Genomic DNA, 22024 nt, shown 5'->3' with positions numbered 1-22024 from the left:
CGATGTTGCATTGTTTCTCTTGTACAGGTGATGAGAAATTTCACAAAACCGCCAAGCCAAATGTTGTGCACAAGCAGTTTTGTAGAACAAAATAAGCTTGAAACAATCGGATTGTTAATTATCCATCTTATTTGGGCTCATCAACGTACGCCGATATGAGCTCCCATGCATTGCGATGCGGGCACAAATGGGCCCCTTGACATCAGAAATCCATTAGAATGGGTATTCAAATCGATTTTTTTGTACAGGTTAATCATATGGATGGGGACATTTAGCCATCGCACTGAGTTACTGTGGTCGTGTGTGCGGGAGAGAGCGAAAGCTAACCTGAATACTCAGAAAAGTAGCGTACCACTCCCTCATTTCGGGCTGAGTCTCGCAGCAGAGATACCTGCAGAAATAAAAGCAAATCACGTGAAGCATTGTGCGTGCTTTAGCCTCATTGAAGAATTATTCATTTGAGAATGCAGTGTGTGTGTTTGCGGTATCTGTGCTTTATGCAACTCAGGTTGTCCTCACGCAGCCCTCTTGAGTCATCAGCTATGCTGCGGTGCTGAATGCACACTTTCTAATTAGTTATGATTTTTGCTTTGAGCGCATCTTTTGAATAAACATTTAGTCAGTTGCCCGGAACGAACGGAAACACGGATTTGATAAAAAAAATTGAGACCAAAATAGGCAAAAAGAAAGGGGTCCAGTTTGGTAAAAAGACTGACCTCAAGCCTCTACTTCAACCGCATTTAATGCACTCACCTTCAGTATCTGCGTTCTACTAGATTTTTCTCAGTATTAACAGAGCTCATTAAAATTTGCATGCCAAGCTACACGAAAGTCACTTTGTTAGTCAAATCACCCACCGTATACATATTCATTGTAGCAAGCATAACATTGGCATGCTGTGATTTCTTTTGGGGGGGGGGGGGTCATAATGATGTTTAGATTTGATGCAATGGTTTTGTTTATACGTGGCATGTCTCATCAATTGCACATAAAATATATGCTTAACTGTGACCTAAAAACAAAGGAAGGCAAAATATGAAGTCCTCTAGCCGGAATACCAGTTACATTTTTTTTTTAAATCATTATTTAGTACAATTGATCCAGTGTAGGGATACGGGTCAGCTAGAGTCTCTTCAAGTAGCCCAACATGCATGATTTTCGAATGGGTGACCACAGAACCTAGAGAAACATTCCGACTCCAAAGATTTGATTTTCGAACCCAGAACGTCTGACTGTGAGGCAGACCACAGATGTGTAAGCCCACCAGTTTAATTCATCCCTGATGGGGATTTTGCACGGCAAATACTGTAAATGAAGACCCCTTTTATCTTTTATTCTCAAACACGCCCACCCTTTCCCCTGCTCCATTCCACCCTTGCTGGTATGTTTTTGCCATGGGAAACATGATAGAACAAAAAAAAAAACAAGACAACAGCAGTATGAGAACAGCGATGCCATTACTAGAGAGTTGACGAATACTGATGTTGACAGGGTGTATCGAGCACACTGCAACAGGAACACGCTGATGCATTCATGGATGAGCTCACAAGTTATCCTTGCATATTGAACAATGTAATGTACAGTATGTGTTAAACATACCGCATGTGATATAGCTAATGCAGGTATGTATTGTGGTTCCTGGCAAACTGATAACTACTTTTTATGTACATAGACAAACCATCCCCAGTGAGACTGCCTGTGTTTACATGGAACAAAGCAGAATTATTGTGCCTCAAGCAGGAAAGTGCGCATCGACCACAAGTAGAGCCGAGGCAACACTTGCAGTGATGTATTATTCTCCAATGAGAATGAAAAATTCATGACAAAGGTTGGTTTAAATGTACAGTATTGTTTTAAGACTTGCTGTACTAACCTAAGCATCCGGACAGATATGGAGTTAAATAAAATGTAGAATGTTGAATGACATTGCTTCTGTATGTTGTCTACTACGACTCACCACTGCTGCCTCTCTGCCTTCTCTTGTTTCTTACTCTCGTGGACCACGGTCAGGCCCCAACTGCAATCAGGAAAAAACAGATTTTTATTCCCCCCCCCCCACATACAGCCATAGTGTAGTCATCTTTTGGATTAGCCTGCCCTCTGCAGGTCATTTGGCACCCTGCTACCTGGGTCACAATAGCTGAATAAATCATCAAACATTATTTCATTGAATTCTGAGTTTAATTCATGAGAGGTCAAGCAAAAAAGTAAAACATTTTTTTGCATTCCGTTATGAACTGAATGTCATAATTTGAAAGTCAACTGAAATCCATTACCGGTCAGTGGCATCACTGATATATTCCAGAGCTAAGTGTCCAGAATGTATTAGCATAATTCTGCTTAAAGCATACTGAATGACATTCTCAGGTTGGATGATGAATGCCACACAATTTTCCCCAAGAGTCCAATGCAGTGTGTTTACATGGTTTAGATTTGATGCGGACAACGTAAAGAATTAGCACAATTAATGTATTTTTTTTGTGGTTTGCGATGGTAAACTGACAGGCACTTCCCAACACCGTCCTCATTCAAATTCACATATTGATGACAAAGCAACTGGGGGTTCAGTCGATTTAGCATATGAATATGAACTATATGGAATAGGAACCCACATATGATCTGAATAGGGGATCGTTGGGGGTAGAATAATGACCTTAAAAGTATTTATACGAGTACAAAAGTGTTGGGACAACTTGGCCATCTGGGGAAGTGAAAATGTGAGAAGTTAAGAAGTTATCTTCCCCTTTTCAGGTAGAATATATTCAAACCTTGTGTTGAGGTCTCTAAAGGTCTTGCCTCAATGGCATTTCATTAATTGTTGAGATTTGATTGTTAAATGGAATTAAGATTTCAGTTCAGTAGGAGTTAAGGCTACATTTACATCACATTCCCACTTCCCGGATTGTTTGGCGGCTTTGTTTGCCTGGAGCTGTCTGTTATCTGTAGGATTATAAATAATGATTTTTTTTAAAAATGTTGCCTTCTTGCCACACCTTGAAAAATCCAGTAAACTGTCGAGTCTATACATCAGGGTTGTACAATACGTCAACTGCGATCGACTGGTAGCCCGCGGGCTGGTCCCAAGTTTATTATTCTCCTCATTCAAAGTTTGTTCCATGTACAATTCACTGATTACAATTGCATGCATTACTACACGTGTGACTACACTCTCACCATGTTGGAGGACGGAGTTTCTTCTTGATACCCAAATAGACCCTCAGGTTCCTGACTGGCCAATCACGTTCCGGACGGTTACTCTGGGAGACGATGAAGAAGAGGCGCGGCGGGTGTGAACAAGGAGTGTGTGGGAGGATGTGTTTGCATGTGCGCCTGTGCCAGACTCACTCTGACTTCTTTGTACATCCGCAGTGAACTGGAGTTGAGAATGAAATATCGGTCGTGGAAACTGCCCGAGGACAGCCCCAACCCAAGGATGCTCCTCTCTTCTCGGAATTTCATCATGCCATGTTTGGATGGGTCAACCTTACTAGCTGGAGGGCATAGTAAAGGGTTTATTCATTTTTTTATTAAATTATTATACAAAATCCTTCAAAGAGAAATTCAATTAACTTTCTGCTGTACATATTTTGTGTTGCACATCACACACATTGAGCCAAATCACGCACATTGCACGCATAGCAGAGATGGAAAAGCGAAAAGGCTGCGCAAACAGTGCTCCACATCTTGAGCTGCGGAGGGAGTGCTGCCTTGTTCAAGGGCACCTCCAAGTTAGCCAGGAAGCAGACAAACATATCTCCAACCAAAAGCTGCAATTTTTTACATTTTGTCTGCAGCCGGAATTAAACCGTGACACTCCTGTTCCAAAGCTCCACGACAGATGAGCTGCTGCCAAAGGTGGGACTGTTCTAAAAAAAAAAATGGTACTGTAATGAACTCGTTTACCCAAGTAGATGATCATTGCTTCCATAGCAATGTGCTTCTTGATGAGAAGATGGGAGTCGGTGCCAAAGGAGTGAAGGATGGGTAAGACTCTCTCCCGATAGTGCAGAGGACGTTCTGCGAAAAGATCAGATAGACAGGGAATGCAATTGCAGAGATGGCAAACGATCGCTTTCAAAACTATTTGTCTGCAATAGTCCAAAGAATAAATCAATACAAATATCAAAATATTTACTTTGCAGTGACATTCCAATGATGCATATTGCACACATACAGACGCAGACATTTTATAGCCTAAATAGAAGCATTTTCATGTGAAGACATGCTTTCAAGGACCGAAATAAACTGTCCTTATTTGTCACCTCTGGTCTGAATCTCTCAAAGCAAGCAGCAATCGGGATGAGCCTCAAGTTGTTAGCTTTCGTCTCACTTTGGATTCGTCTGCTGGTGTCCGCGTAGCTTCCTCAGTGACACTTAGGTCACCGACCAACTGGTGTGTTGTTCATTGTCAACCTTTTTGAGCAGTGTGACCCATGATGAATGTTTTGTTTTGTTTTTCTAATTAATATCTGACCATAATGAGGTCACGTTTCAGAGTTTTCCGGAACGAAATATAGACAGAACAGTTGGCGGCTCTGCTATTGAGATGACAACAAATTTAAGTACCTAAATTGAACTGCAAGAGGCACGGTAATTGAAATTGATCATCTATAGCAGTTTCCCCACCTACACACCAAAGTCAAAATAACTTTCTCAGAGTTCTAGTGCCCAAGGGTAGAGTGTGGTAACAACTAAAATGAACTCTCCCGCTCACCACTAAGTCCCATTTTCCTTTCATGACACACAAGATAATTTAGCCAGTTATTTGTGTGTTACTGCAAAATCAACCAACAGGCTACGGTGGTCAACCAGATGGCCACCAGAGAGGCTCACAAACAAAACAAAACACTGTATTGCTGTGATATCACTCTCACCCGTCTCATCCTTGTCAATCACCTCCCAGCAGTTCCAGTACTCTTTGTCTTTCACAGAGATGTTGCGCCTGTCCAATATTTCACAGGTCAATTCTGCTGCTGTCATAGATGCAGGGATCTGTGGAAAGACAACCCGCGTTTAAATTTCATCTGTGCCAACATCAATCCTCACTTCGCTGTCCTTTGGTCAAGGCTACCTTCACATGTTGCTCAGTAGTGTCCTTCTTTTCCTCTAAGTAAACTGTGCAGATGAAATGCCCACCGGGTTCAGTGCTCTGAGGGTTTCGGTAGAAATATCAGTAATTAAAAACAACAACAACAACAACAAAAAGAGCGCACTCGTGTAAAACTATTGTGCACCTGTTTGTGCTCTTAACTAAATGTACATAAAACGTCACATACACAAGACACATGCGCACACATTGAGGTCCAGTGCAGCACAGACCACGAAAGACACACCACAAATTTGACATGTTTGCAACTCACAGGAAATTTGGTGTTCAATTTCTCGCGCACTTGTATGATAACCGTGATCTCTTCCAGTTGCTTTTTCAGCTGAAGCTCATCCACCTATAAAAAAAAGTATATTGATTAGCATCACATGACTCCATCTTGTGATTGGCTCCAAGTCAACTCTGAGATCATTCATAAGCTTCAAAATTGCATTTGCTGCTACGATAACGTTTTCATAAACATTCACATGAGTGGGAAAAGCTCACGCCGTCATCTCTAATTTTGCCTGTGCTACTCTGGCAACACCATTCATGCCGGGTTTACGCTTGCCTTTCAATATGTCTTAGGTATGCTAGCGCACATTAGCATGTGCTTAAATTAATGTATTTGCATACAGTGCTGTGAAATAGTATTTGCACACTTCCTGATTTCGCACATACCAAGGTTTCATTTCATCCAACCAATTTTCACAGACTACCCAAGGAAATACAAAATGCAATTTCTAAATGCCAAATGAATTTATTGAGGCACAAAAGAAAAAATCCCAAACTACATGTCCCTATGTGAAAAAGCAATTCCCCCCCCCCCCTTGTGAAATCACAATGTAACTATGACGAATCAGAGTTTTGGGAAAGCGGAGTTAAATGTCACAGGCAACCCCCCTAGACCACATTTGTTGAATCCAGAAATCACAAATTCTTCAGGTTTTGATTGGTTATATTGGTCATCTGGCAAGTGAAAATTCATTGATGTGTATGGAAATTTCGATGAAAAATATGTAATTGTTGCGAAGAATTTTCCACATTTAAACCTTCAGTCAAACCAGGAAAAAAAAAATGATAAAAACGTGATTGCACATGTACTGCATTTTGACCTGACCGCCAAACATCATCGGTGCTTCATTTGATTGCAGCTGACCTTAAATATGAGCGTGTAGTACTGTATGAGGTCCTCGATGGCACGGCCTGCCGTATAGTCCTTTCCGTCTGTCTGGAACAATGTAGGGCCAAATACGATGGCCAGGTTGTGGAGATTCATTTGGTTCAGCTCAGAGAACCGCTGCACACTGAAAGACAAAAAGTAGGCAGAATGTGGGTGTGGCTGTGGGGGTGTTTTGGGCATTCACAATGTGTGTAAGTGTATCACTCACCAGTACAGGTGATTGATAAGTGCCCGTAGCGTTGCCCTGTTAACACGAGGCAGTTTGTTCAAAAGTATCTGATACTGGGGGATTTTCATACTTTCATCCTGAATGGCTGGATCAAAAGAAGCGAGAGTGAAGACAGAAATGGGATGAAGGTGATCGAACGAGACATACTTTCAAAATTTCCGGATGCAGTGCAAGTCCATGTGAACTTTACCAGCCGTAGTAAGCCAGGTGCCGCCATCTTCAGATGTGAAAAGCCCTTCTTCTAACTCCCTGAAGAAGCGTTTGAGGGTGTTTGAGACGTCGTCAACTTGGTGCTCCCCTTCCCTCAGGCGGAGGCTTCGAGCATCTTGGCGAAACCTCTCGCACAGAGCGGCAACACGCGAGTTCACGCCACTCTTGCGATATATCCCCTCCGATGTTAAGCCTAAACAAATACAGTCATGGCATGCAAACAAAATACAACGCATTACTCCAAGCACTCAGTGGCCACTTTATTAGATACACCTGCTCAATGCGAGAAGAGGTGGACCTTTCCAAGGATAATATGCTGTTGTCTTGCAGTTCGCGCTCGTGTTTGCACTTTTTCACACTTAGCTGCTCTCATGTCTTACAGCTCTCATGCAACCACTTAATGTACGGTAACCAAAATACTGTATTCGAAACATCTTTCCAGATAATTAAGTACAGCTCCACACCATTACAAACGACAACAATATGACTCGGACAGTGTCAACAAAAATTGAGCATTATTAATGCTATCACGATTAACCATCAGGAATAAGACTTCAATATTATGTGAATAAAGTTATGGAACCTGACGGGAAGATGTGAGGACTCACAAAAAAATGATTGGAATAAATTTCATATTACAGCATTACAGGGAACTTAAATGTTTTTTGGGGGGGGGGCATGGAGCAAATAACCATATTTAATGCAATTTATGCACGGCATATCCTTGAAACCCAAGCACACGGACCACTTGCCCTTATTTGAGGAGACTATAACTGAAGCCTGTCCCAGCTGAGTTTGGGGAAAGCGCATGGTACACCCCTGGTTAATCATTTGTAATTATATCAATCAAAAGGGTAAGTGTAGATGAAGGCGTGTCTGATGATCATGTCCTACTTACATGCATCTTTTGCTTTATGTTACCGCTCGTTTGTCTTTTTCCTTCAGTTCACTCACCGCATTGTGTGATGTAGTCAATGCAGCTGTGAACTACGACTGGTATGTCTGTGTCGGTCAGCTGCTGCTGACTCAGAGTGTCGCCTCCACTCCCTGCTGCAGACTGGATGGCAGCACACCAGCCAGCAAAATCCAACTTCCTCTCTCCTTCCATGTACAGCGTTCTTAGTAGGAAGAAACCAAACCAGAGTGAAGCCAAAAACAAGTTAAGAAGAGAATGAAAAGGAGGAGAGAAAATGCAAGGGAACTACATCATAGTTCTACGTAAGAAATATGTATGTAAAAACATTTGTCGTGAAGGCTCTCACCTTCCCCTCTCCACCAAAACTAGTACTTCATTATCTTGTTGGATTGCTGAGAAGAAAAAAAAAAAAGTTCATGTCTTTCATTTCACAGGCCCAAAAACTTTTATTTCATGCCGTGTACACAGTAAACAAGCAGATGGTTGGAAGCTTTTGGATGAACGCATTAAACTCACAGAGCTCATTAAGTTTGCGAAGGTGTATCTCTTCTTCCTGGCTGTCCTCCAGGTAAGCATGAAGAGTGGAGTCCACCAAGGCAAACCAGCCCACCTTCGACGTTTGCAGGTTCAGGCCATCCTTATATTTTAGTCGCCCGAGCCGCTCAAAACCTAACCTCAATAAAGGCTCTGCTTTGGCTGGGATAAAGCTCTACAAAAATCATAGAATGTTAGTGTCACTTTGTGCCAAGATATACTGTATAATGACTCTAAGATTTACTCAATAATCAAAACGAGTGATGCAGTAAAACTGAGAAACAAGCTGTTGTGTTTTTTTTAATCATCTTTCAGTTTTAACATTCGGTTTTAATGGTAGTAAGCAGCAGTGCACTCAACTTTTCATGATTCAGGATTAAGAAACAGGTATGAATGCACCAAATACTCCCATCAACCAGCTTATAGTGCCATATTAAAATGGTTGCAGTCCATTTTGTCATAGCTGGTGGGATGTTGTCTACATGCAGCAAAGGTGTCACACATTGCGTCTTGCAATATCAGAGCCCTTCCTGAGCATATTCCAGGGTAAATAAAAATAAATAAAATGTTGCCATTTTGTTGCTCAGGAACACCAACATGGACTTTGTACACATTTTTTGAGAGAATTCAAATTTGCAGTTAAGAACATTGCTCTCAGGAGAAATAAGTGCAGCAGCAGCATTTTCTTCCTTGACGTGGCTCATTGGACACGACGGGTCAGTCAACTGGTTACCTTGGCGATGGACTTCACCCATTCTTTGTGGCTGCTTGGGTCGTCTGTGCCAAACAGATAGAGACGATCCGATTCAGAGTAGAGCTCGAAGGTGTGCTCATACCTGCAAATTCAGACGGATGGAAAAGAAGACTGTTGAGGCGTTTGTGTCATTTCGTGTAATATCTCAACGTGTCACCAAATACATGCAAACAGCAGCAGATGTGTGAGTGTGAGTTTGTATACCCGTGTTTCTCGGGTACATCCACAGCCAAGCAAACTATTTCGGACGCTCTCAGAGCTCCATTCGGGTTAGAGTTCTTGTCACTCTCGTAGTAACTGAATGTACCGTCATTGAGTGTACACCAGCGGCGACTGAACTCTGCACACAATAATAAAGATGTGTAAAGGCTCAAACTGCACATCCGTATCACCAGACTCTTCTATTTGGTAATCAAAATCATATCATCCACTCCACAATATTAAAGCACGGAGTCATACAGTTACACCATTGCAAACTCCAAGTGCAGTGTAAAGTCAAAGTCCATCTCACTTGAAACTGATCACTGTTATGTTTGCAAAGGAAAATATTTTATTTCATCCGAGTGCTTCACGGTGAGTAAACAATACATGCAGAGATGACACGGCTCAATGCTTTATAACCATTGTAGGCGGAAATCTACACGGTTACCCATCGTGCTTGCATACCCTCTCTGGCCTTGCGTTCTGTGATAGCCCGAGCCATAGATCCTGTCTTGAAAAGGAAGCCATTGTGATAGACACAAGTTGGAGCTGAAACGGGCACCTCTTCCATGCCACCGTCCACCTCTGACCGAGGAAGATCTTTAAAATAAAAATCAAAGCCATAAGGCAAAACAAAAACAAGGCAGGTTATCTGCTTGGGTTTAATCAAATGTAAATGTTCAAGATAAACTACACAGAAACAATCACATCGTCAAAGGCAGTGCAGTATAAATGGGTTTTCTATTCAGCGATCATCGGAGGAGTTGTAAGTGCAAAGAATATCTAAGTTATTTGATGTATTTTAAGCAGAGAATTGTGTTTTTGAATGTTGGCGGATGTGTTGCACTTTATAAAACAATCCACAGTGAGAATATAAATGTCCATCAGTCCATTGAAAATAAAGGCACTGCAGTGACATCACAAACATGCGGTCATGCTCTACCTGTGTTCAGATTGTGGCTCAGTAATACGGCTTGCAAAGGTTGAGAGTGTGTGTTGGCTAGGGAGAGAGGGGTGGGACACTCGGCCATGCCAGTTGAACAATTTACATCAGCGCCGCAGAAAATCAGCCTTAATGTTTCCAGCACATCACTGCACTGCACATTTATGCGCAAGGCCTGTGGAAAAAGGACACAATGAGCAAGTATTAGAAACACACAATCACAACATTAAAAACTGAGACTTTTATTTCATATGTTTCTTTTTCAGTAAATGTGAACTGAAGAAGAACTTAGTGTACAAGACGTGACAAGAACCACATGTATGCAAGAAACTGTGCGGACATATAAGACCATTATAGTTGTAATCCAAACACCAATTTTTCATATATATCACAAACTATATGGCCAAATATTGTGGCATGTCAATACAAATTTGTGCGAATGGTTGGGCAAATCCCCTTTTTTTATTCAAGCATTCCTGTCCTCCAGGGCACAAAGCAAGGTCCAGAAATTTGTTTTTTGGAAGAGTTTGTTGAGACAAAACATTTTTTACTGATACACCGAGTTCTGACCTCAATTGCAACTCTAAAATAAAGATTGTGAGCTCCCAATTACTCCTACCATAATATGTAATAGAGAATTTTACACTTGGTCAGCTCCCTATTTCTGTCTAGTTTTCAGCTGAAACTACCCACACCATGCATCCACCTCATTATTATTATTAGGAACACAACTCTAAAGAGGTGGTTACATACGTTGCTCTTAGCACAGTGATAAAAGTAGGAAGACAAACACACATTTTTTCCCCCCAGTGCATTTTATCCATGTAATGTGTTTAAACCGTATGCTGATGATGCCAAAATAGTATTCCTATAGTATAGACCAGAGGTGTCAAACATACGGCCAGCGGGCCGGAACCGGCCCCCAAGGAGGTTCGATCAGGCCCGCAGGATAATTTAAAAGTGAAAAAAATGCATTCAAGACACGGAATGAATATTATTCATAAAATGCACTTAGTGGATATTCCACTAGGGGAACACTGTTTCGATCAGAGTAGAAGACAACATTGTTTTGATCAGTGAAGAAAACAGCCGTCTCAGTCTGTCACTGAGACAGACCCAACACATCAGACACTATCAATGCGCCAATGCTTCTTTATACCAAAACAAAAGACATGATATTTTGGTAATTCATAGCAGAGTATAGTATAATGTTAACGGTCCGGCCCACTTGACATCTACCGAGTCCGTATGTGGCCCACAATGTGAAATGAGTTTGACACCCCTGGTATAGACTGTAGCTGACTTCATTTCCATTCTTTGGAGATAAAAGCTGAAAATCAAGTGCACAAACTAAAAACACAACCTTACAATGGTGACGGTGAAAAAGCTTTAAAAAAAACACTATTACCTGCTGCCTGAAAAACAGATTCACACCAACACAAAGCTTCACAAGAAACCCCAATGCTCCGAAACCAAACCATAACTGTAACCAGCAGTGTATCACTTTTACTGGACATCATTTGTCTTGTCGTGACGCACGAGGGAGAGATATTCACCCTCACCCTGTGCCTTTAAGGGAAGGGACTTAGTTCAAAGCGATGATGGAATGGAAAGGGGATGATAGACTTGAAAGACTTGTAGGAGAGGAGCTTGATGCTTGCTCTGCAAACAATCAGTTTTGTGTAAAGAGTAAGGGGCAGACCTACTGGAAAAACCATCGTACTCACATCTGGAATCATATTAGTGGTAATTGTAAGAGTTATGGCAGCATATAAAGTATGTATATAATGCATGTACTATTATATTAGAGATTTTTGCAGTGCCATATTAGAAAGTTGGTTACGCCCATGCTGATCACTGGATTGGTATAACAATTGCCCCGTGAAGCCATGTGGCAGAAAAACTTGATAACGGAAGCAGCAAGATTATCGCAACACATATTTGGAGAAACAACTGAAAGACACATTTGGGCACGGCGATAACGGTTTTCTATTTTATCGACGTGACATCCGAAACACGCCCACAAGCGCAATACTCATTAGTTGCCAGACATTGAGCCGCACAACACAGATGGACATCCTCATCTAAACACACGCACACTACAGTACATTACCATACCAGCTGCTGACTGATGATAACCAAGCATCATAATTCTCTGTTTATGTGACTCAGTTAAATCCAACTAAATCAGCCCCTGAACATCAATGTGACTGCTTGCATGCTGAATGCAGGTTAGTGTTACATATCAATAGCTTGTGAGAGGAGGGATCCAATTAGAGGAAAGCACAACGAGGAAATGGCTTGTTTGGCTGTGTAGATTCAGACGCCCTCTAAAAATGAATGGAAGAACACACACGCACACAGACACACACATACAAGCAGGAAAGATGGGGCGGGAAGTCAAGATTCTTCGTCAACATCCCCGGGGAGGAGAGAATGAGAGGAACGCAGCGATTTTATCTGGGTGTGTCTACAATCGCACAGCTCCATCTGGCCGCTTGGAAAGGAGACGGGGAAAAGTCAGAGATGGGAGAACATGAGAAAAGAAAGAAAAATACAGTCAAAAGAAAATGAAAGCCGGAGATTTGCACTCATGAATCATTAACTACTTGTACTATGTGAACGTCATGCACACGGGCCCGCAATGCGCACACCCACGCTTCTATATGCGTCCATAAATTAATTCCAGATGAGGAAAACTATTTTTTCCACATCATTTTCTGCCATTACTTCACCTGGGATGGTTTTACACAGTGAGACAGAATGAGAAGGAGAGCTGACAGGCAAAAGGGGATGAATCCGAAAATTGAGTGTGGGGGCGGGGGGACAAAATACCAAAGAAGAGGAAAAATACATGGGATGGGATGTGTGTGTTCAACTCCCATCCTGTAGGGGGCAATAATGCCCATTGGAAATTTGGCACCAAACGTTAAATACATCAAGTTTCTCCATGCTGCAGACTCACTTGCATGGGATAAGACTAATTGGTGTTTTCGGAGACTAATACTTGGTGCTCATTTCTTTTCTACATTAAAAATGTCAAACAATATAAACAACTATGAACGACCTTTCTCAGTATGATGGAATTTTACACCACAGCAAAAGGCAACTGCAGTTTGAACACAGAGATCAACTAGGGCAACTTGTTCTGCAATTTTACAAAATTCTTAAATTTGATCTCAAATTCACAATCACACATTGCGAATTTAATGTTATGCCATACAAGAGTATGCAAATCATAAATGTGGGCCGTCGTCTCAATTGGGAATATCAAACAGAAAAGACTTCAACAGTCTCTTACAAAGTTTGAAACAAATGCAACAAAAGACGCACTGTAACATGAGAGGTGTCTCTCTCAGTTGAACTAGCTGAGCGCGCGCGCGCGCGCACACACACACACACACACACGCACAAACACACACACACACACACACACGCACACACACTCTCTCTTATGTTAGAACTTAACTTGTTAGACTGTGCCATTCTTTTCAAAAACATTCATGACAGTGCACATTGAAGCAATCATTTTGGACTGATGAACGCATGGTGACAGAAAGTTGACTAACTCGGGGAGAGGACAGAAAGCTAAGGAAAGGGTTGTGAAGTAGGCTAAAAGTGAATGAAAGAGAGAGAGGCACAATCACCTCCATTGACAGCAGGGCCAATCATCCGCACAAGCGCACACACAAAATACAAAATATGCCCGAGCACATTAGCATGCATGTTGACCAATCTCAGCCCACTCCAATAAGCAATGTATGCACAAAGCCTGCAATGTGAAAGCACTTGAAATGATCCAAGTAGTCTCCAGTCAAACACAGCAAGATCAAATACTGCCAGAGATCCAAAGTCCATTGACACAGATTCCTGTAGCAAACGCATGCTTCCAGCACTCAATAAAACACGCAGTCAAGTCTTTAAAAGGCTCAACATAAACACGCAGTACTTCCCTTACTCGACACACATCAGTAATAAACATAATCTTACCTGTTGGCTTCCTCACAGTGTGTCCAGTTTAAGATGCCACTTGACAAAGACCGCGATGCCAGAAAAAGGAGGCACAGTACTTTTCATCACTTAAGTTTGAGACTAACTTGAAGGAATAGTCGACATTTACAAGCAGTCAAATGAACCAGGAGGAAAGAGAAACTTTCTTTCGCAGTCGCAGCCCAGCAATGAAGAGCGCAGGAGGAGGAGAAGAGAGGGGGAGGCGGGGCTACAGCACATTCCAGCAAGAGCAGTGAGTGAGTAGTGATGTCACATTCGAGAAAAGGAGAAAAACAAGGAGAAAGGAAGCTGAGATGTGGGAGTAAAACGGCACAGCCAGATGAAATGGGCTGTGGGCTTTACTTTTGAGTTTTCTAAGGAGCTGCAGATGTTTTGCTTGACCCCTCACACACTGCCTTAGAGCACCCAATGGTCACAGAGACTATCCCTCACAGAGAGGGCTCTGGATTCTATTAAACCCAGCATTGTAACAAAAACAGAATTCGAGCTCTCGAATGAAAGCGAGCAAGACAAACAGTGTGAAAGGAAAAAACAGGAAAAAGGTGAGCATGATTAAGCAAGAGGATTAAAACAAACAACGAGGGGATAAAAAGTTTCTTAAAATGACTATTTTGTTGCACTTTTAATCTTTTGGATATCGCAAACATGTGACACATGCACATGCATGCACACACATTTATACTAGGGGAAAAAAGGACGCAGAGTCAGGTGGTAGATGTGAGTCACTCACAAACTCAATAAGAGCAATCGACATTGCTTGCGGTTAAGTGGGTTAAGCCAATGAATGACCCAGCTGCGTCGCAAATACTGACGCATTTGTCACACTAATGGAAGCACAACAATAACAAAAATCCTTGCAAAACCTTTTTTAATGTGGCCAAAATTCACCGGTCTGATGACAAGAATGTGCGCTTGTGTCCATGCAACCAATTACCACTTTACATCACCTCAGAAGCAAAAATCTTTTGAGTTTGACTTTGAGCCTAAATACATAGATCTTATTAAAACTTTTGCAATTGACAAGTGTTGTCTACATTTTGGACTTAATGTTGTTGCTTTTTTTTTTTTTTTTTATCAAGTCAACTGCATTTCCGTCCTGCAGGGAATTTAACAGAGGCCACTTCAAAGGAGGTTTGACGAATTGTCAAAAATGATCTTTTCCACTTCTTGGATGGAAGAAATAATGTGACTGTCAGACAAGTGATGAGTGTTTTTAAAATTTGACTTCTGCAAAAGAAAAAAAAATGTTCTGGTTAAAACTGTCAGTGTATCGGTGCATTGAAAAGAGCAAAATCTATCTTGTGTGTACAGTATTCTTGGAATGTTCAGCCGTAATCTGTCACTGTACTGTACATTGGCACATTGAAACAATTCAGTCACAATTGTCAGCCGCTACGACAAACATGGTACAGTACAGGCAACATTAAATTGTGTGTCAGACAGGGCGTCGACACTTACATAAATATGGGGAGAATGTAGAAAAAGTCAACATGTCAGGACAGTGGTCAACATCTAAATCCTGAATGCCTCTCAAGGGCTGTCGACTCGCTGTCTGAATCCCCAATATTGCGTCACGATGTTCGGTGCAAATATGCTCAAACAATGCACAGGTTCATCTTTAAAAAAACTAAAGTTAATGAATTAAAGAGGAAAGTGGAACTTACGTTATTCAGCTCTTTCTGGTTTCCGTATAGAGGGTGGTACTTCCTATATTTGCCACGGCGGTACTTGTTAGTGATGAAACGCCGCCGGTCATCACTGCAGCTCGAGGGCGACAGAGCCTCGCTGGGTGGGACGTTTGCTGCCCAGAAACTGTTCACACGGTTGTTGCCAAGCAAGAGGAACACCTGCATAGTTACAGACAGATACAATACTTTGTAATTTTGGGAATCAACAGTGGTTAAGATAAGGCATGGTCCGATCCGATCCACTGGATATAGTATTGTTTTTAGTTGAAAGAGCCTGTTTGTCTCACAACCTCGGAGTGCATGCCAAAGATGCTTTGTGTAGTTACGGTCTTCATCCAAGCATACCTTTATGGACCTTCCTTTGGGTACTGAGGTACAGTCATGAATTTCCTAACAGGTCTTGATAAGATGAATAAGTAGCGAAGCCCAACTCCCAATTTATGCATAAATTGATTCTCACACTTGGAACAATAGTATGGTTTTAGCCTTTGGTCATACCTCAACGATTGTATGATCAACTGCGATTCACTGATTTGATCAACATTTTTCAACCACGTACCCACAGCAAATTCACACACTGAAATAAAAGGAATAAAATTCACATCAACTGAAACTGCCTCAGATTATGCGGGTGCGTACCTGAATAAGATCCTCGGTCCAAACCTTCCTGTCCATTTTCAGACTCCGGACCTTCGAGATGTTAGGGCCCAGTCCTCTGTGCTCTCCTGAAACACATGTGCACATCAAACACACGCGTACCGACTTTGAAGGAACCCCACATGTGCTTTGTAACACACTGGTATGAAATACTACGGTTGGCTACAACCTTTAGATCAAGAGGAAAGTGGGGGGTTTTTTTCTAACTTCCTCACATGTGTCTTGTGTTTTCTTTTCACATCAAAAAGCCATACATTCCTGGCATAGTGTAAACACATTTGCAAACTTACTCAAACCATCTGTATACCAAACTTTTCTGTAATACCATAAAGATGTTCTTCTCCAATCACAAACCTGCACATCGCTTACAGATCACAACGCACAAGTTGATGGCCGCCCATTCCGGCTTAGGGGCGCTGCAATCGGCACAGGAACTGTTGCATGGCTCCGCCCATATTCGATCAGCAACCTCGCTATTGGACAAGGCCTCACCTATGGCATCCCTCATTGCATCCACCCAATGATCTCTCAATTGCTCTGACTCGGCTATGAAACTGCGGACAGAGATAAACAAACTTTGAAGCGTTACTGCGGCCATTACAGCATCAAGAGGCAACTATCACGTAATACGACTAAAGAAAGCAAGTGTAGCCTTTGCTATGTGAATCCGCTCTCATCCTCCCAGAATTGACTCTCATTCTGTTTGTCTCGCTTAATATATTTGAGTTGAAACTGCGATCTAAATACACTTCCAGACAGACAGAAATAGAATCAGTACTTCCTTCTTTTCAGTGCAACGCTCTGATGTTTTTTCTCGGTGCTGAAAATACTTGTAGGCACAAATGACTCCAATAAATGAACAATCGCAAGTCTGAACATTTTCTGTTGGGAGATTATTATCAAACGTCAAAACAACACCTCTTTGAGGGACCGTGTTTTGGACAAACTATCATCAAACTGAAAATTTTAAATTTTTGATTTAAGATTCAACAGCCAACCAAAAATATACTCTGCATATGACCAGACACAGTTTCCATATCCTGTCAAGCTGAGTCTTTGCACAGCAGGCAGCGAAGCGTCAGCTTGAAGATGTCACACCCACACGAACACACACACATACGCACACACAGGATCTCCTCCCTCACAAATAATCCACACAAACGGCTCATTGAGGGAACATGGTGTGAATTCTCATGACCTAATCCTTGCACTAACAAATGTGATCAACTACATCCAAAACAATCCACAAGATAAGAATCAATCAAAGTACAAACACAAGTCGAGTTTGAACAGATGTTGAGTGCATTTACCGTACCTGAAAATGCGGTAAGGGGTAGTGAGATCAAAACTGCGGCGGTCTGTGACTTTAACATTTCCTACATTCATCTCGATTGATGTGATGCCGACTCCAATACGGTAGTCCTAGAAGAGAGAAGAAATGCTGGTAGTTGCAAATCAATTATCAGTATTAAGGCACTTTTTAAAACATACATGCATACTATTTGCATTTAAAAAAGAATGCAGTTAAGGTTCACCAAGTATTTTATATGTTAAAACAGTTAATTATTTGACCAACCCTCCCTAATAAAAAGAAGATCACAAACACGCACCTCCATATTTTTATAGAGAAAGACCTTATCTGAAGCCACAGCTGTATAAAGTTTGGAGCGTAGACCTTTGAGCTCCAAATAGCCTTTAAACTCTGACGTCAAAGGCGAGCCAGGGTTCAATGTACTGCGTCGGTGGCGCCCCCTTGTGCAGTCCTGCAGCAGAGTCACCCATTCATTTCTCTCAACTGGTTGCACAAGCAGTGGGGGGGGAGACAAAGGCATGCAGACAAACACTTAAGTTATAATGCATCATGCACTATTTTGCAAAATCACACAGATCAATAACCAGACTAACCATCGCTTTCAGCCTTGAAGATAAAAGTGCGATTGTGTGTGATGACCTCAAACTTCAGCTCTCCCACACTTGTCACATTCGTTATCGATGCGGTCGAGATGATTCCCTTTGAGTACACTTGCTAGAACAGATATCAGCCACGACAACTTAAATAAGACGAAACATCTCAAAACAAGCAGACTGAAGATATGATGGAGAAAGCGCTTGTTTGCACCGTTACCTTGTCGTTGTCAAAATATCGCAGGAAGTCAACGTCCAGCTTTACCCATCGCCTCTGATAATAAAGGGCCCTGTGGCGTGCACACGGACACAAACACTGAAAGTGGAGTCATGTGATAACACAAAAAAAGAAGGGGCATATACACCTTGTGGAGAAAATATTAAAGACACGTCACACGTTCTGTCATTGGGGAATCTGAATCACCTCCAAGACATTTTGGAGAATTCTAGGCTCCAACCAAGGTCTGCAAAGTAATGACTGGATGAGGGGTGTGAAAGTATCTGAGGGCTCTGACTTCCACCCTATCAATCACCTTTGAACTACAACAGAGATGGTCTTCTCTCAGGTTCATGTTGAGTGACCTCTGACCTCTTCGAGATAATGAAGAAAAGTGCTCAACGATTTTCGCAAACGACTGAATTGCGATTTTGCTGACAGATATTGGGATTTCGATTGAATTGACAATTTTCTTCAAATCAAGCGTCGGTGCAATATTCACTATGTACATTTGAAACATGACTGAAAATTAGACAATATCATCAAAAGTTTAAAAGCTTTTACTTTTATAGTTTGCAGCCATTGTGAGGCTGCGTGAGGGAGACCGTCATTTTTAAAAATGTTCAATTAGTAAGGCCTCCTCTTTGCCATCATGCAAATGTAAATTTGCAATAATGTGTCACAGTGTACGTACTAATCATATTCATACATTTACATTTTTAATAATGTTTTAAGCGTAAGATTAGATATGAAATACGTTTTTTCTTAATTTCATCAGACTTCTAATGGACACTGAGGGGTTAGCGACATGGCATGAAATTAGTGTGAAAATCATAAACGATGATGTTGAATGAGTTGTTTAAATGTAAAAGGTAATTATTTCCTGTTTAAAAGCGTCAGAAAGTATCACACAGTATTTATTCGCGAGATCGAGATTTCGATCCCAAAACGGTGAATCGGTCGGCGCTAAAGGAAACGGTCCAAAATTTAGAAAAAACTAAATTGAAGACCAACTCCACATTTTCACAGAGCACTTGTACAATCTCCAGGTGCAGAACCATCTAATAATCACAGTCAAGTGTACATGTTTTATGACTCAACGACAATTCGAGGTTGTACTTGTTCCCATATCCAAAGTGGCTCAATCATTTTAGAAGAATGTGAATACTGCAGTTGTATGTGTCGTACGTACCCCTGAGGTGGATTCTTGTCAAGCCAGCCCATCTTGATGACAGCAGCGAGCTGGGAGTTGTCTTCTTTAGGGGGTGACGCCAGTCTGCCAGTGTTCGGCAGAAAGATGCTGCCTTGCAGGCTGCCGAGGCCTGGTTCTTCCCAAACACCAGGACTACGGGGATGATCAAAAGTGAGCACCCACAACGCAACACAACCGTAACCTGAACGAGAATGGCAGCTAAACATGGTTATCTTGTTGGGTGCAGAAGAGTTACTACCCGGTACGAGTTTTTCCGGTCTGCTTGTGCCAGAAATTACAGGTAACATTACATTGACTGTAATCAAATTCCCTTTCATTTCACTCACTGTACACTCAGACAAACACAAGAACAAAAACATACAAAGCACAAACAGTTAGGCAAGCAAGTCAGGTGAAGGAATGCTATTGCATTCCTAAAAACACAACCTCACAGATGGGACCAGGAGGTATTCATTACTGACATGAGTCTTTTCAAGTGCGTGTTTGCGACAAACAGGTCAAGTGTGTGTTTTTTGTAATGCGTCGCGTCGGACTTACTCGTCATCCTCTAATAGCTCGTCATCACTGCACAAAGAACTGTACCGCCCCTTTGCTATCAGAGGGACGTGCAGAGACATTTCCTAAAGGAAGAGACTGTTGTCATTCATAAAGTTGATCAATTGCTGCAATTACTACAAAGACTTGAAACTTTCGTACCCTGTCTAAAAGGTTCACTGGATGAACACTGGCATAACATGTGTCCGTTTCTTCATAGTCATCTGAACGTGTATCTGGTGGACAGAATGCTGAAACAAGTCGGACAATTGATGTGAAACACCAAAAATGCATACAAAAACACATTTGGTGAATAGGAGAAGGATTTTACATGAAACAAAATTTCAGAGTCAGAAAATCTGTGATTGGAAATAAAGATGAATTACACTTGGGGTAATTGCAGCAGCAGTTGCTAGCATTAACTTCTTCCTCAAAACAGATTGTTGTTAAAAATTCATGCATCCGGTTCAGAAATTTGGAATAAATACAATTGTGTGGCGAAAGATAAACATTCATAGCAGTCTACTAACTTGTCTGCGGAGGAAGCTGGGGGACTCCTTCTGCAGGCAGGTCTACTTGAGAGGCAGGTTGGCTTGACTGTTGAATGACTTCTTGAGGTTGAGAAGTCATGATGCGAGGCAGAACCTTCGGGGGTTGGTCTTGAAGGTGCTCATCGGTCTTGTTAGGAGGAGGGCTGGGGGACAAAAGAGGAAAGGAGCGGTCAACACAGGTTTGGGGAGCAGATGAGTCGTTCAGGGTCACGGTGTCAGGAGGCTGGGCGAAAATGCCCCACAAACGGCTGAGTCGATACATCCTCTTTTGGAAAGAATCCTTTCAACAAAATGCTCCCTCTCCGCTCATTCCATTAGGGGAAAAATAATGATTGGGTTTTGTTTACAGGCAGTACAAAAACAAAAGTCTTCTAGGGGAACGGCAACTTCGAGACAGACAGACTTCTTCCACAGTTCTGATAGCTGCTCTCGAGTTCGCCATGGTTAAAAAAAAAAATTTGAGGGCCCCTCCACAACTCGTCTCTTCGCTCTTCCTATCTGTCACATGTTCTCTCGCTCCCTCACATTTTGCAACAAGTCTAAACCTGCGTCCTTGCATAAGATACTAAGCAAAAACAACATACCGTGGAATCCAATGCACTTCAAATCATACAAATGTGCTGTATGATTTGTTTGACAAGAGTGTTACTCATCCCAATGGGAGAAATGTCTCCCATTTCAAGATATGAGGCTAAATAATACATTCAGGTGTTGTTTCAGGCTTCCCTCTTGTGGTTCATGTCTGAAATTGACATCCAAATACCCAAATCAAGTGTCAGTCAATGGAAAGCAACGCAAATAACCCCAGAAGCACCATGGATTGAGCAAGCACAGTTTTCACTTTTTATTGATTTAATCACTATTACTCTACTATGCAATTTTAGACATTAAACGAAAGACTTCAGAAAAAGGCTGTTGCTAGGTCACCATCTACTTTTTTTTTTTTTTTTTGCTTTAACAGCTCAAGTCAACTGCTATGCCGCGGAATCTAACAAGGCAAAGTTTTTTCTCATACTCTACATTAACTGTTCTTAGAACAGAAGTGACCTGAGCACATCTTCACACCTATCAACAAGTATTCCGACCACTGTGAAGGAGCTACATGACCTCTACACACGCATATCGCCAAAACCTCCATCGTGTCATCAGTGTATGAGTCCTCTCAATATAGCTCCCAAAAATAGATCCACAA

At 41.8% G+C, this 22024-nt stretch overlaps 1 protein-coding gene across 4 annotated transcripts in view; it reads right to left on the bottom strand.

Annotated features, from left to right (window-relative positions):
- Window positions 1-22024, bottom strand: part of arap1 (ArfGAP with RhoGAP domain, ankyrin repeat and PH domain 1) — a 36447-nt gene that overhangs the window by 5726 nt on the left and 8697 nt on the right. For 3 of the 4 annotated variants that reach the window (XM_086125163.1, XM_086125164.1, XM_086125161.1), the window contains 29 exons: window positions 20812-20975; window positions 20444-20532; window positions 20285-20367; window positions 19727-19879; window positions 18538-18607; window positions 18318-18438; window positions 18023-18207; window positions 17728-17834; window positions 16767-16966; window positions 16395-16480; window positions 15732-15914; window positions 10057-10231; window positions 9579-9713; window positions 9117-9252; window positions 8892-8994; window positions 8141-8333; window positions 7971-8016; window positions 7663-7826; window positions 6689-6901; window positions 6478-6583; window positions 6246-6393; window positions 5361-5444; window positions 5072-5149; window positions 4875-4992; window positions 3904-4017; window positions 3346-3491; window positions 3175-3257; window positions 1958-2017; window positions 328-391 (listed from right to left, as the gene is read on the bottom strand). In XM_086125163.1, coding sequence (XP_085981289.1) covers window positions 328-391; window positions 1958-2017; window positions 3175-3257; window positions 3346-3491; window positions 3904-4017; window positions 4875-4992; window positions 5072-5149; window positions 5361-5444; window positions 6246-6393; window positions 6478-6583; window positions 6689-6901; window positions 7663-7826; window positions 7971-8016; window positions 8141-8333; window positions 8892-8994; window positions 9117-9252; window positions 9579-9713; window positions 10057-10231; window positions 15732-15914; window positions 16395-16480; window positions 16767-16966; window positions 17728-17834; window positions 18023-18207; window positions 18318-18438; window positions 18538-18607; window positions 19727-19879; window positions 20285-20367; window positions 20444-20532; window positions 20812-20975 — 3607 coding nt within the window. The remainder of the gene's footprint in view (window positions 1-327; window positions 392-1957; window positions 2018-3174; window positions 3258-3345; window positions 3492-3903; window positions 4018-4874; window positions 4993-5071; window positions 5150-5360; window positions 5445-6245; window positions 6394-6477; window positions 6584-6688; window positions 6902-7662; window positions 7827-7970; window positions 8017-8140; window positions 8334-8891; window positions 8995-9116; window positions 9253-9578; window positions 9714-10056; window positions 10232-15731; window positions 15915-16394; window positions 16481-16766; window positions 16967-17727; window positions 17835-18022; window positions 18208-18317; window positions 18439-18537; window positions 18608-19726; window positions 19880-20284; window positions 20368-20443; window positions 20533-20811; window positions 20976-22024) is intronic. The other variant, XM_086125162.1, reaches the window with a different exon arrangement.

This window comes from Hippocampus guttulatus, chromosome 12, assembly GCF_054856545.1.
Source record: "Hippocampus guttulatus isolate MCC_2025c chromosome 12, RoL_Hgut_1.0, whole genome shotgun sequence".
NCBI lineage: Eukaryota > Metazoa > Chordata > Actinopteri > Syngnathiformes > Syngnathidae > Hippocampus > Hippocampus guttulatus.
This window is presented reverse-complemented; position numbering and strand designations above follow the sequence as displayed.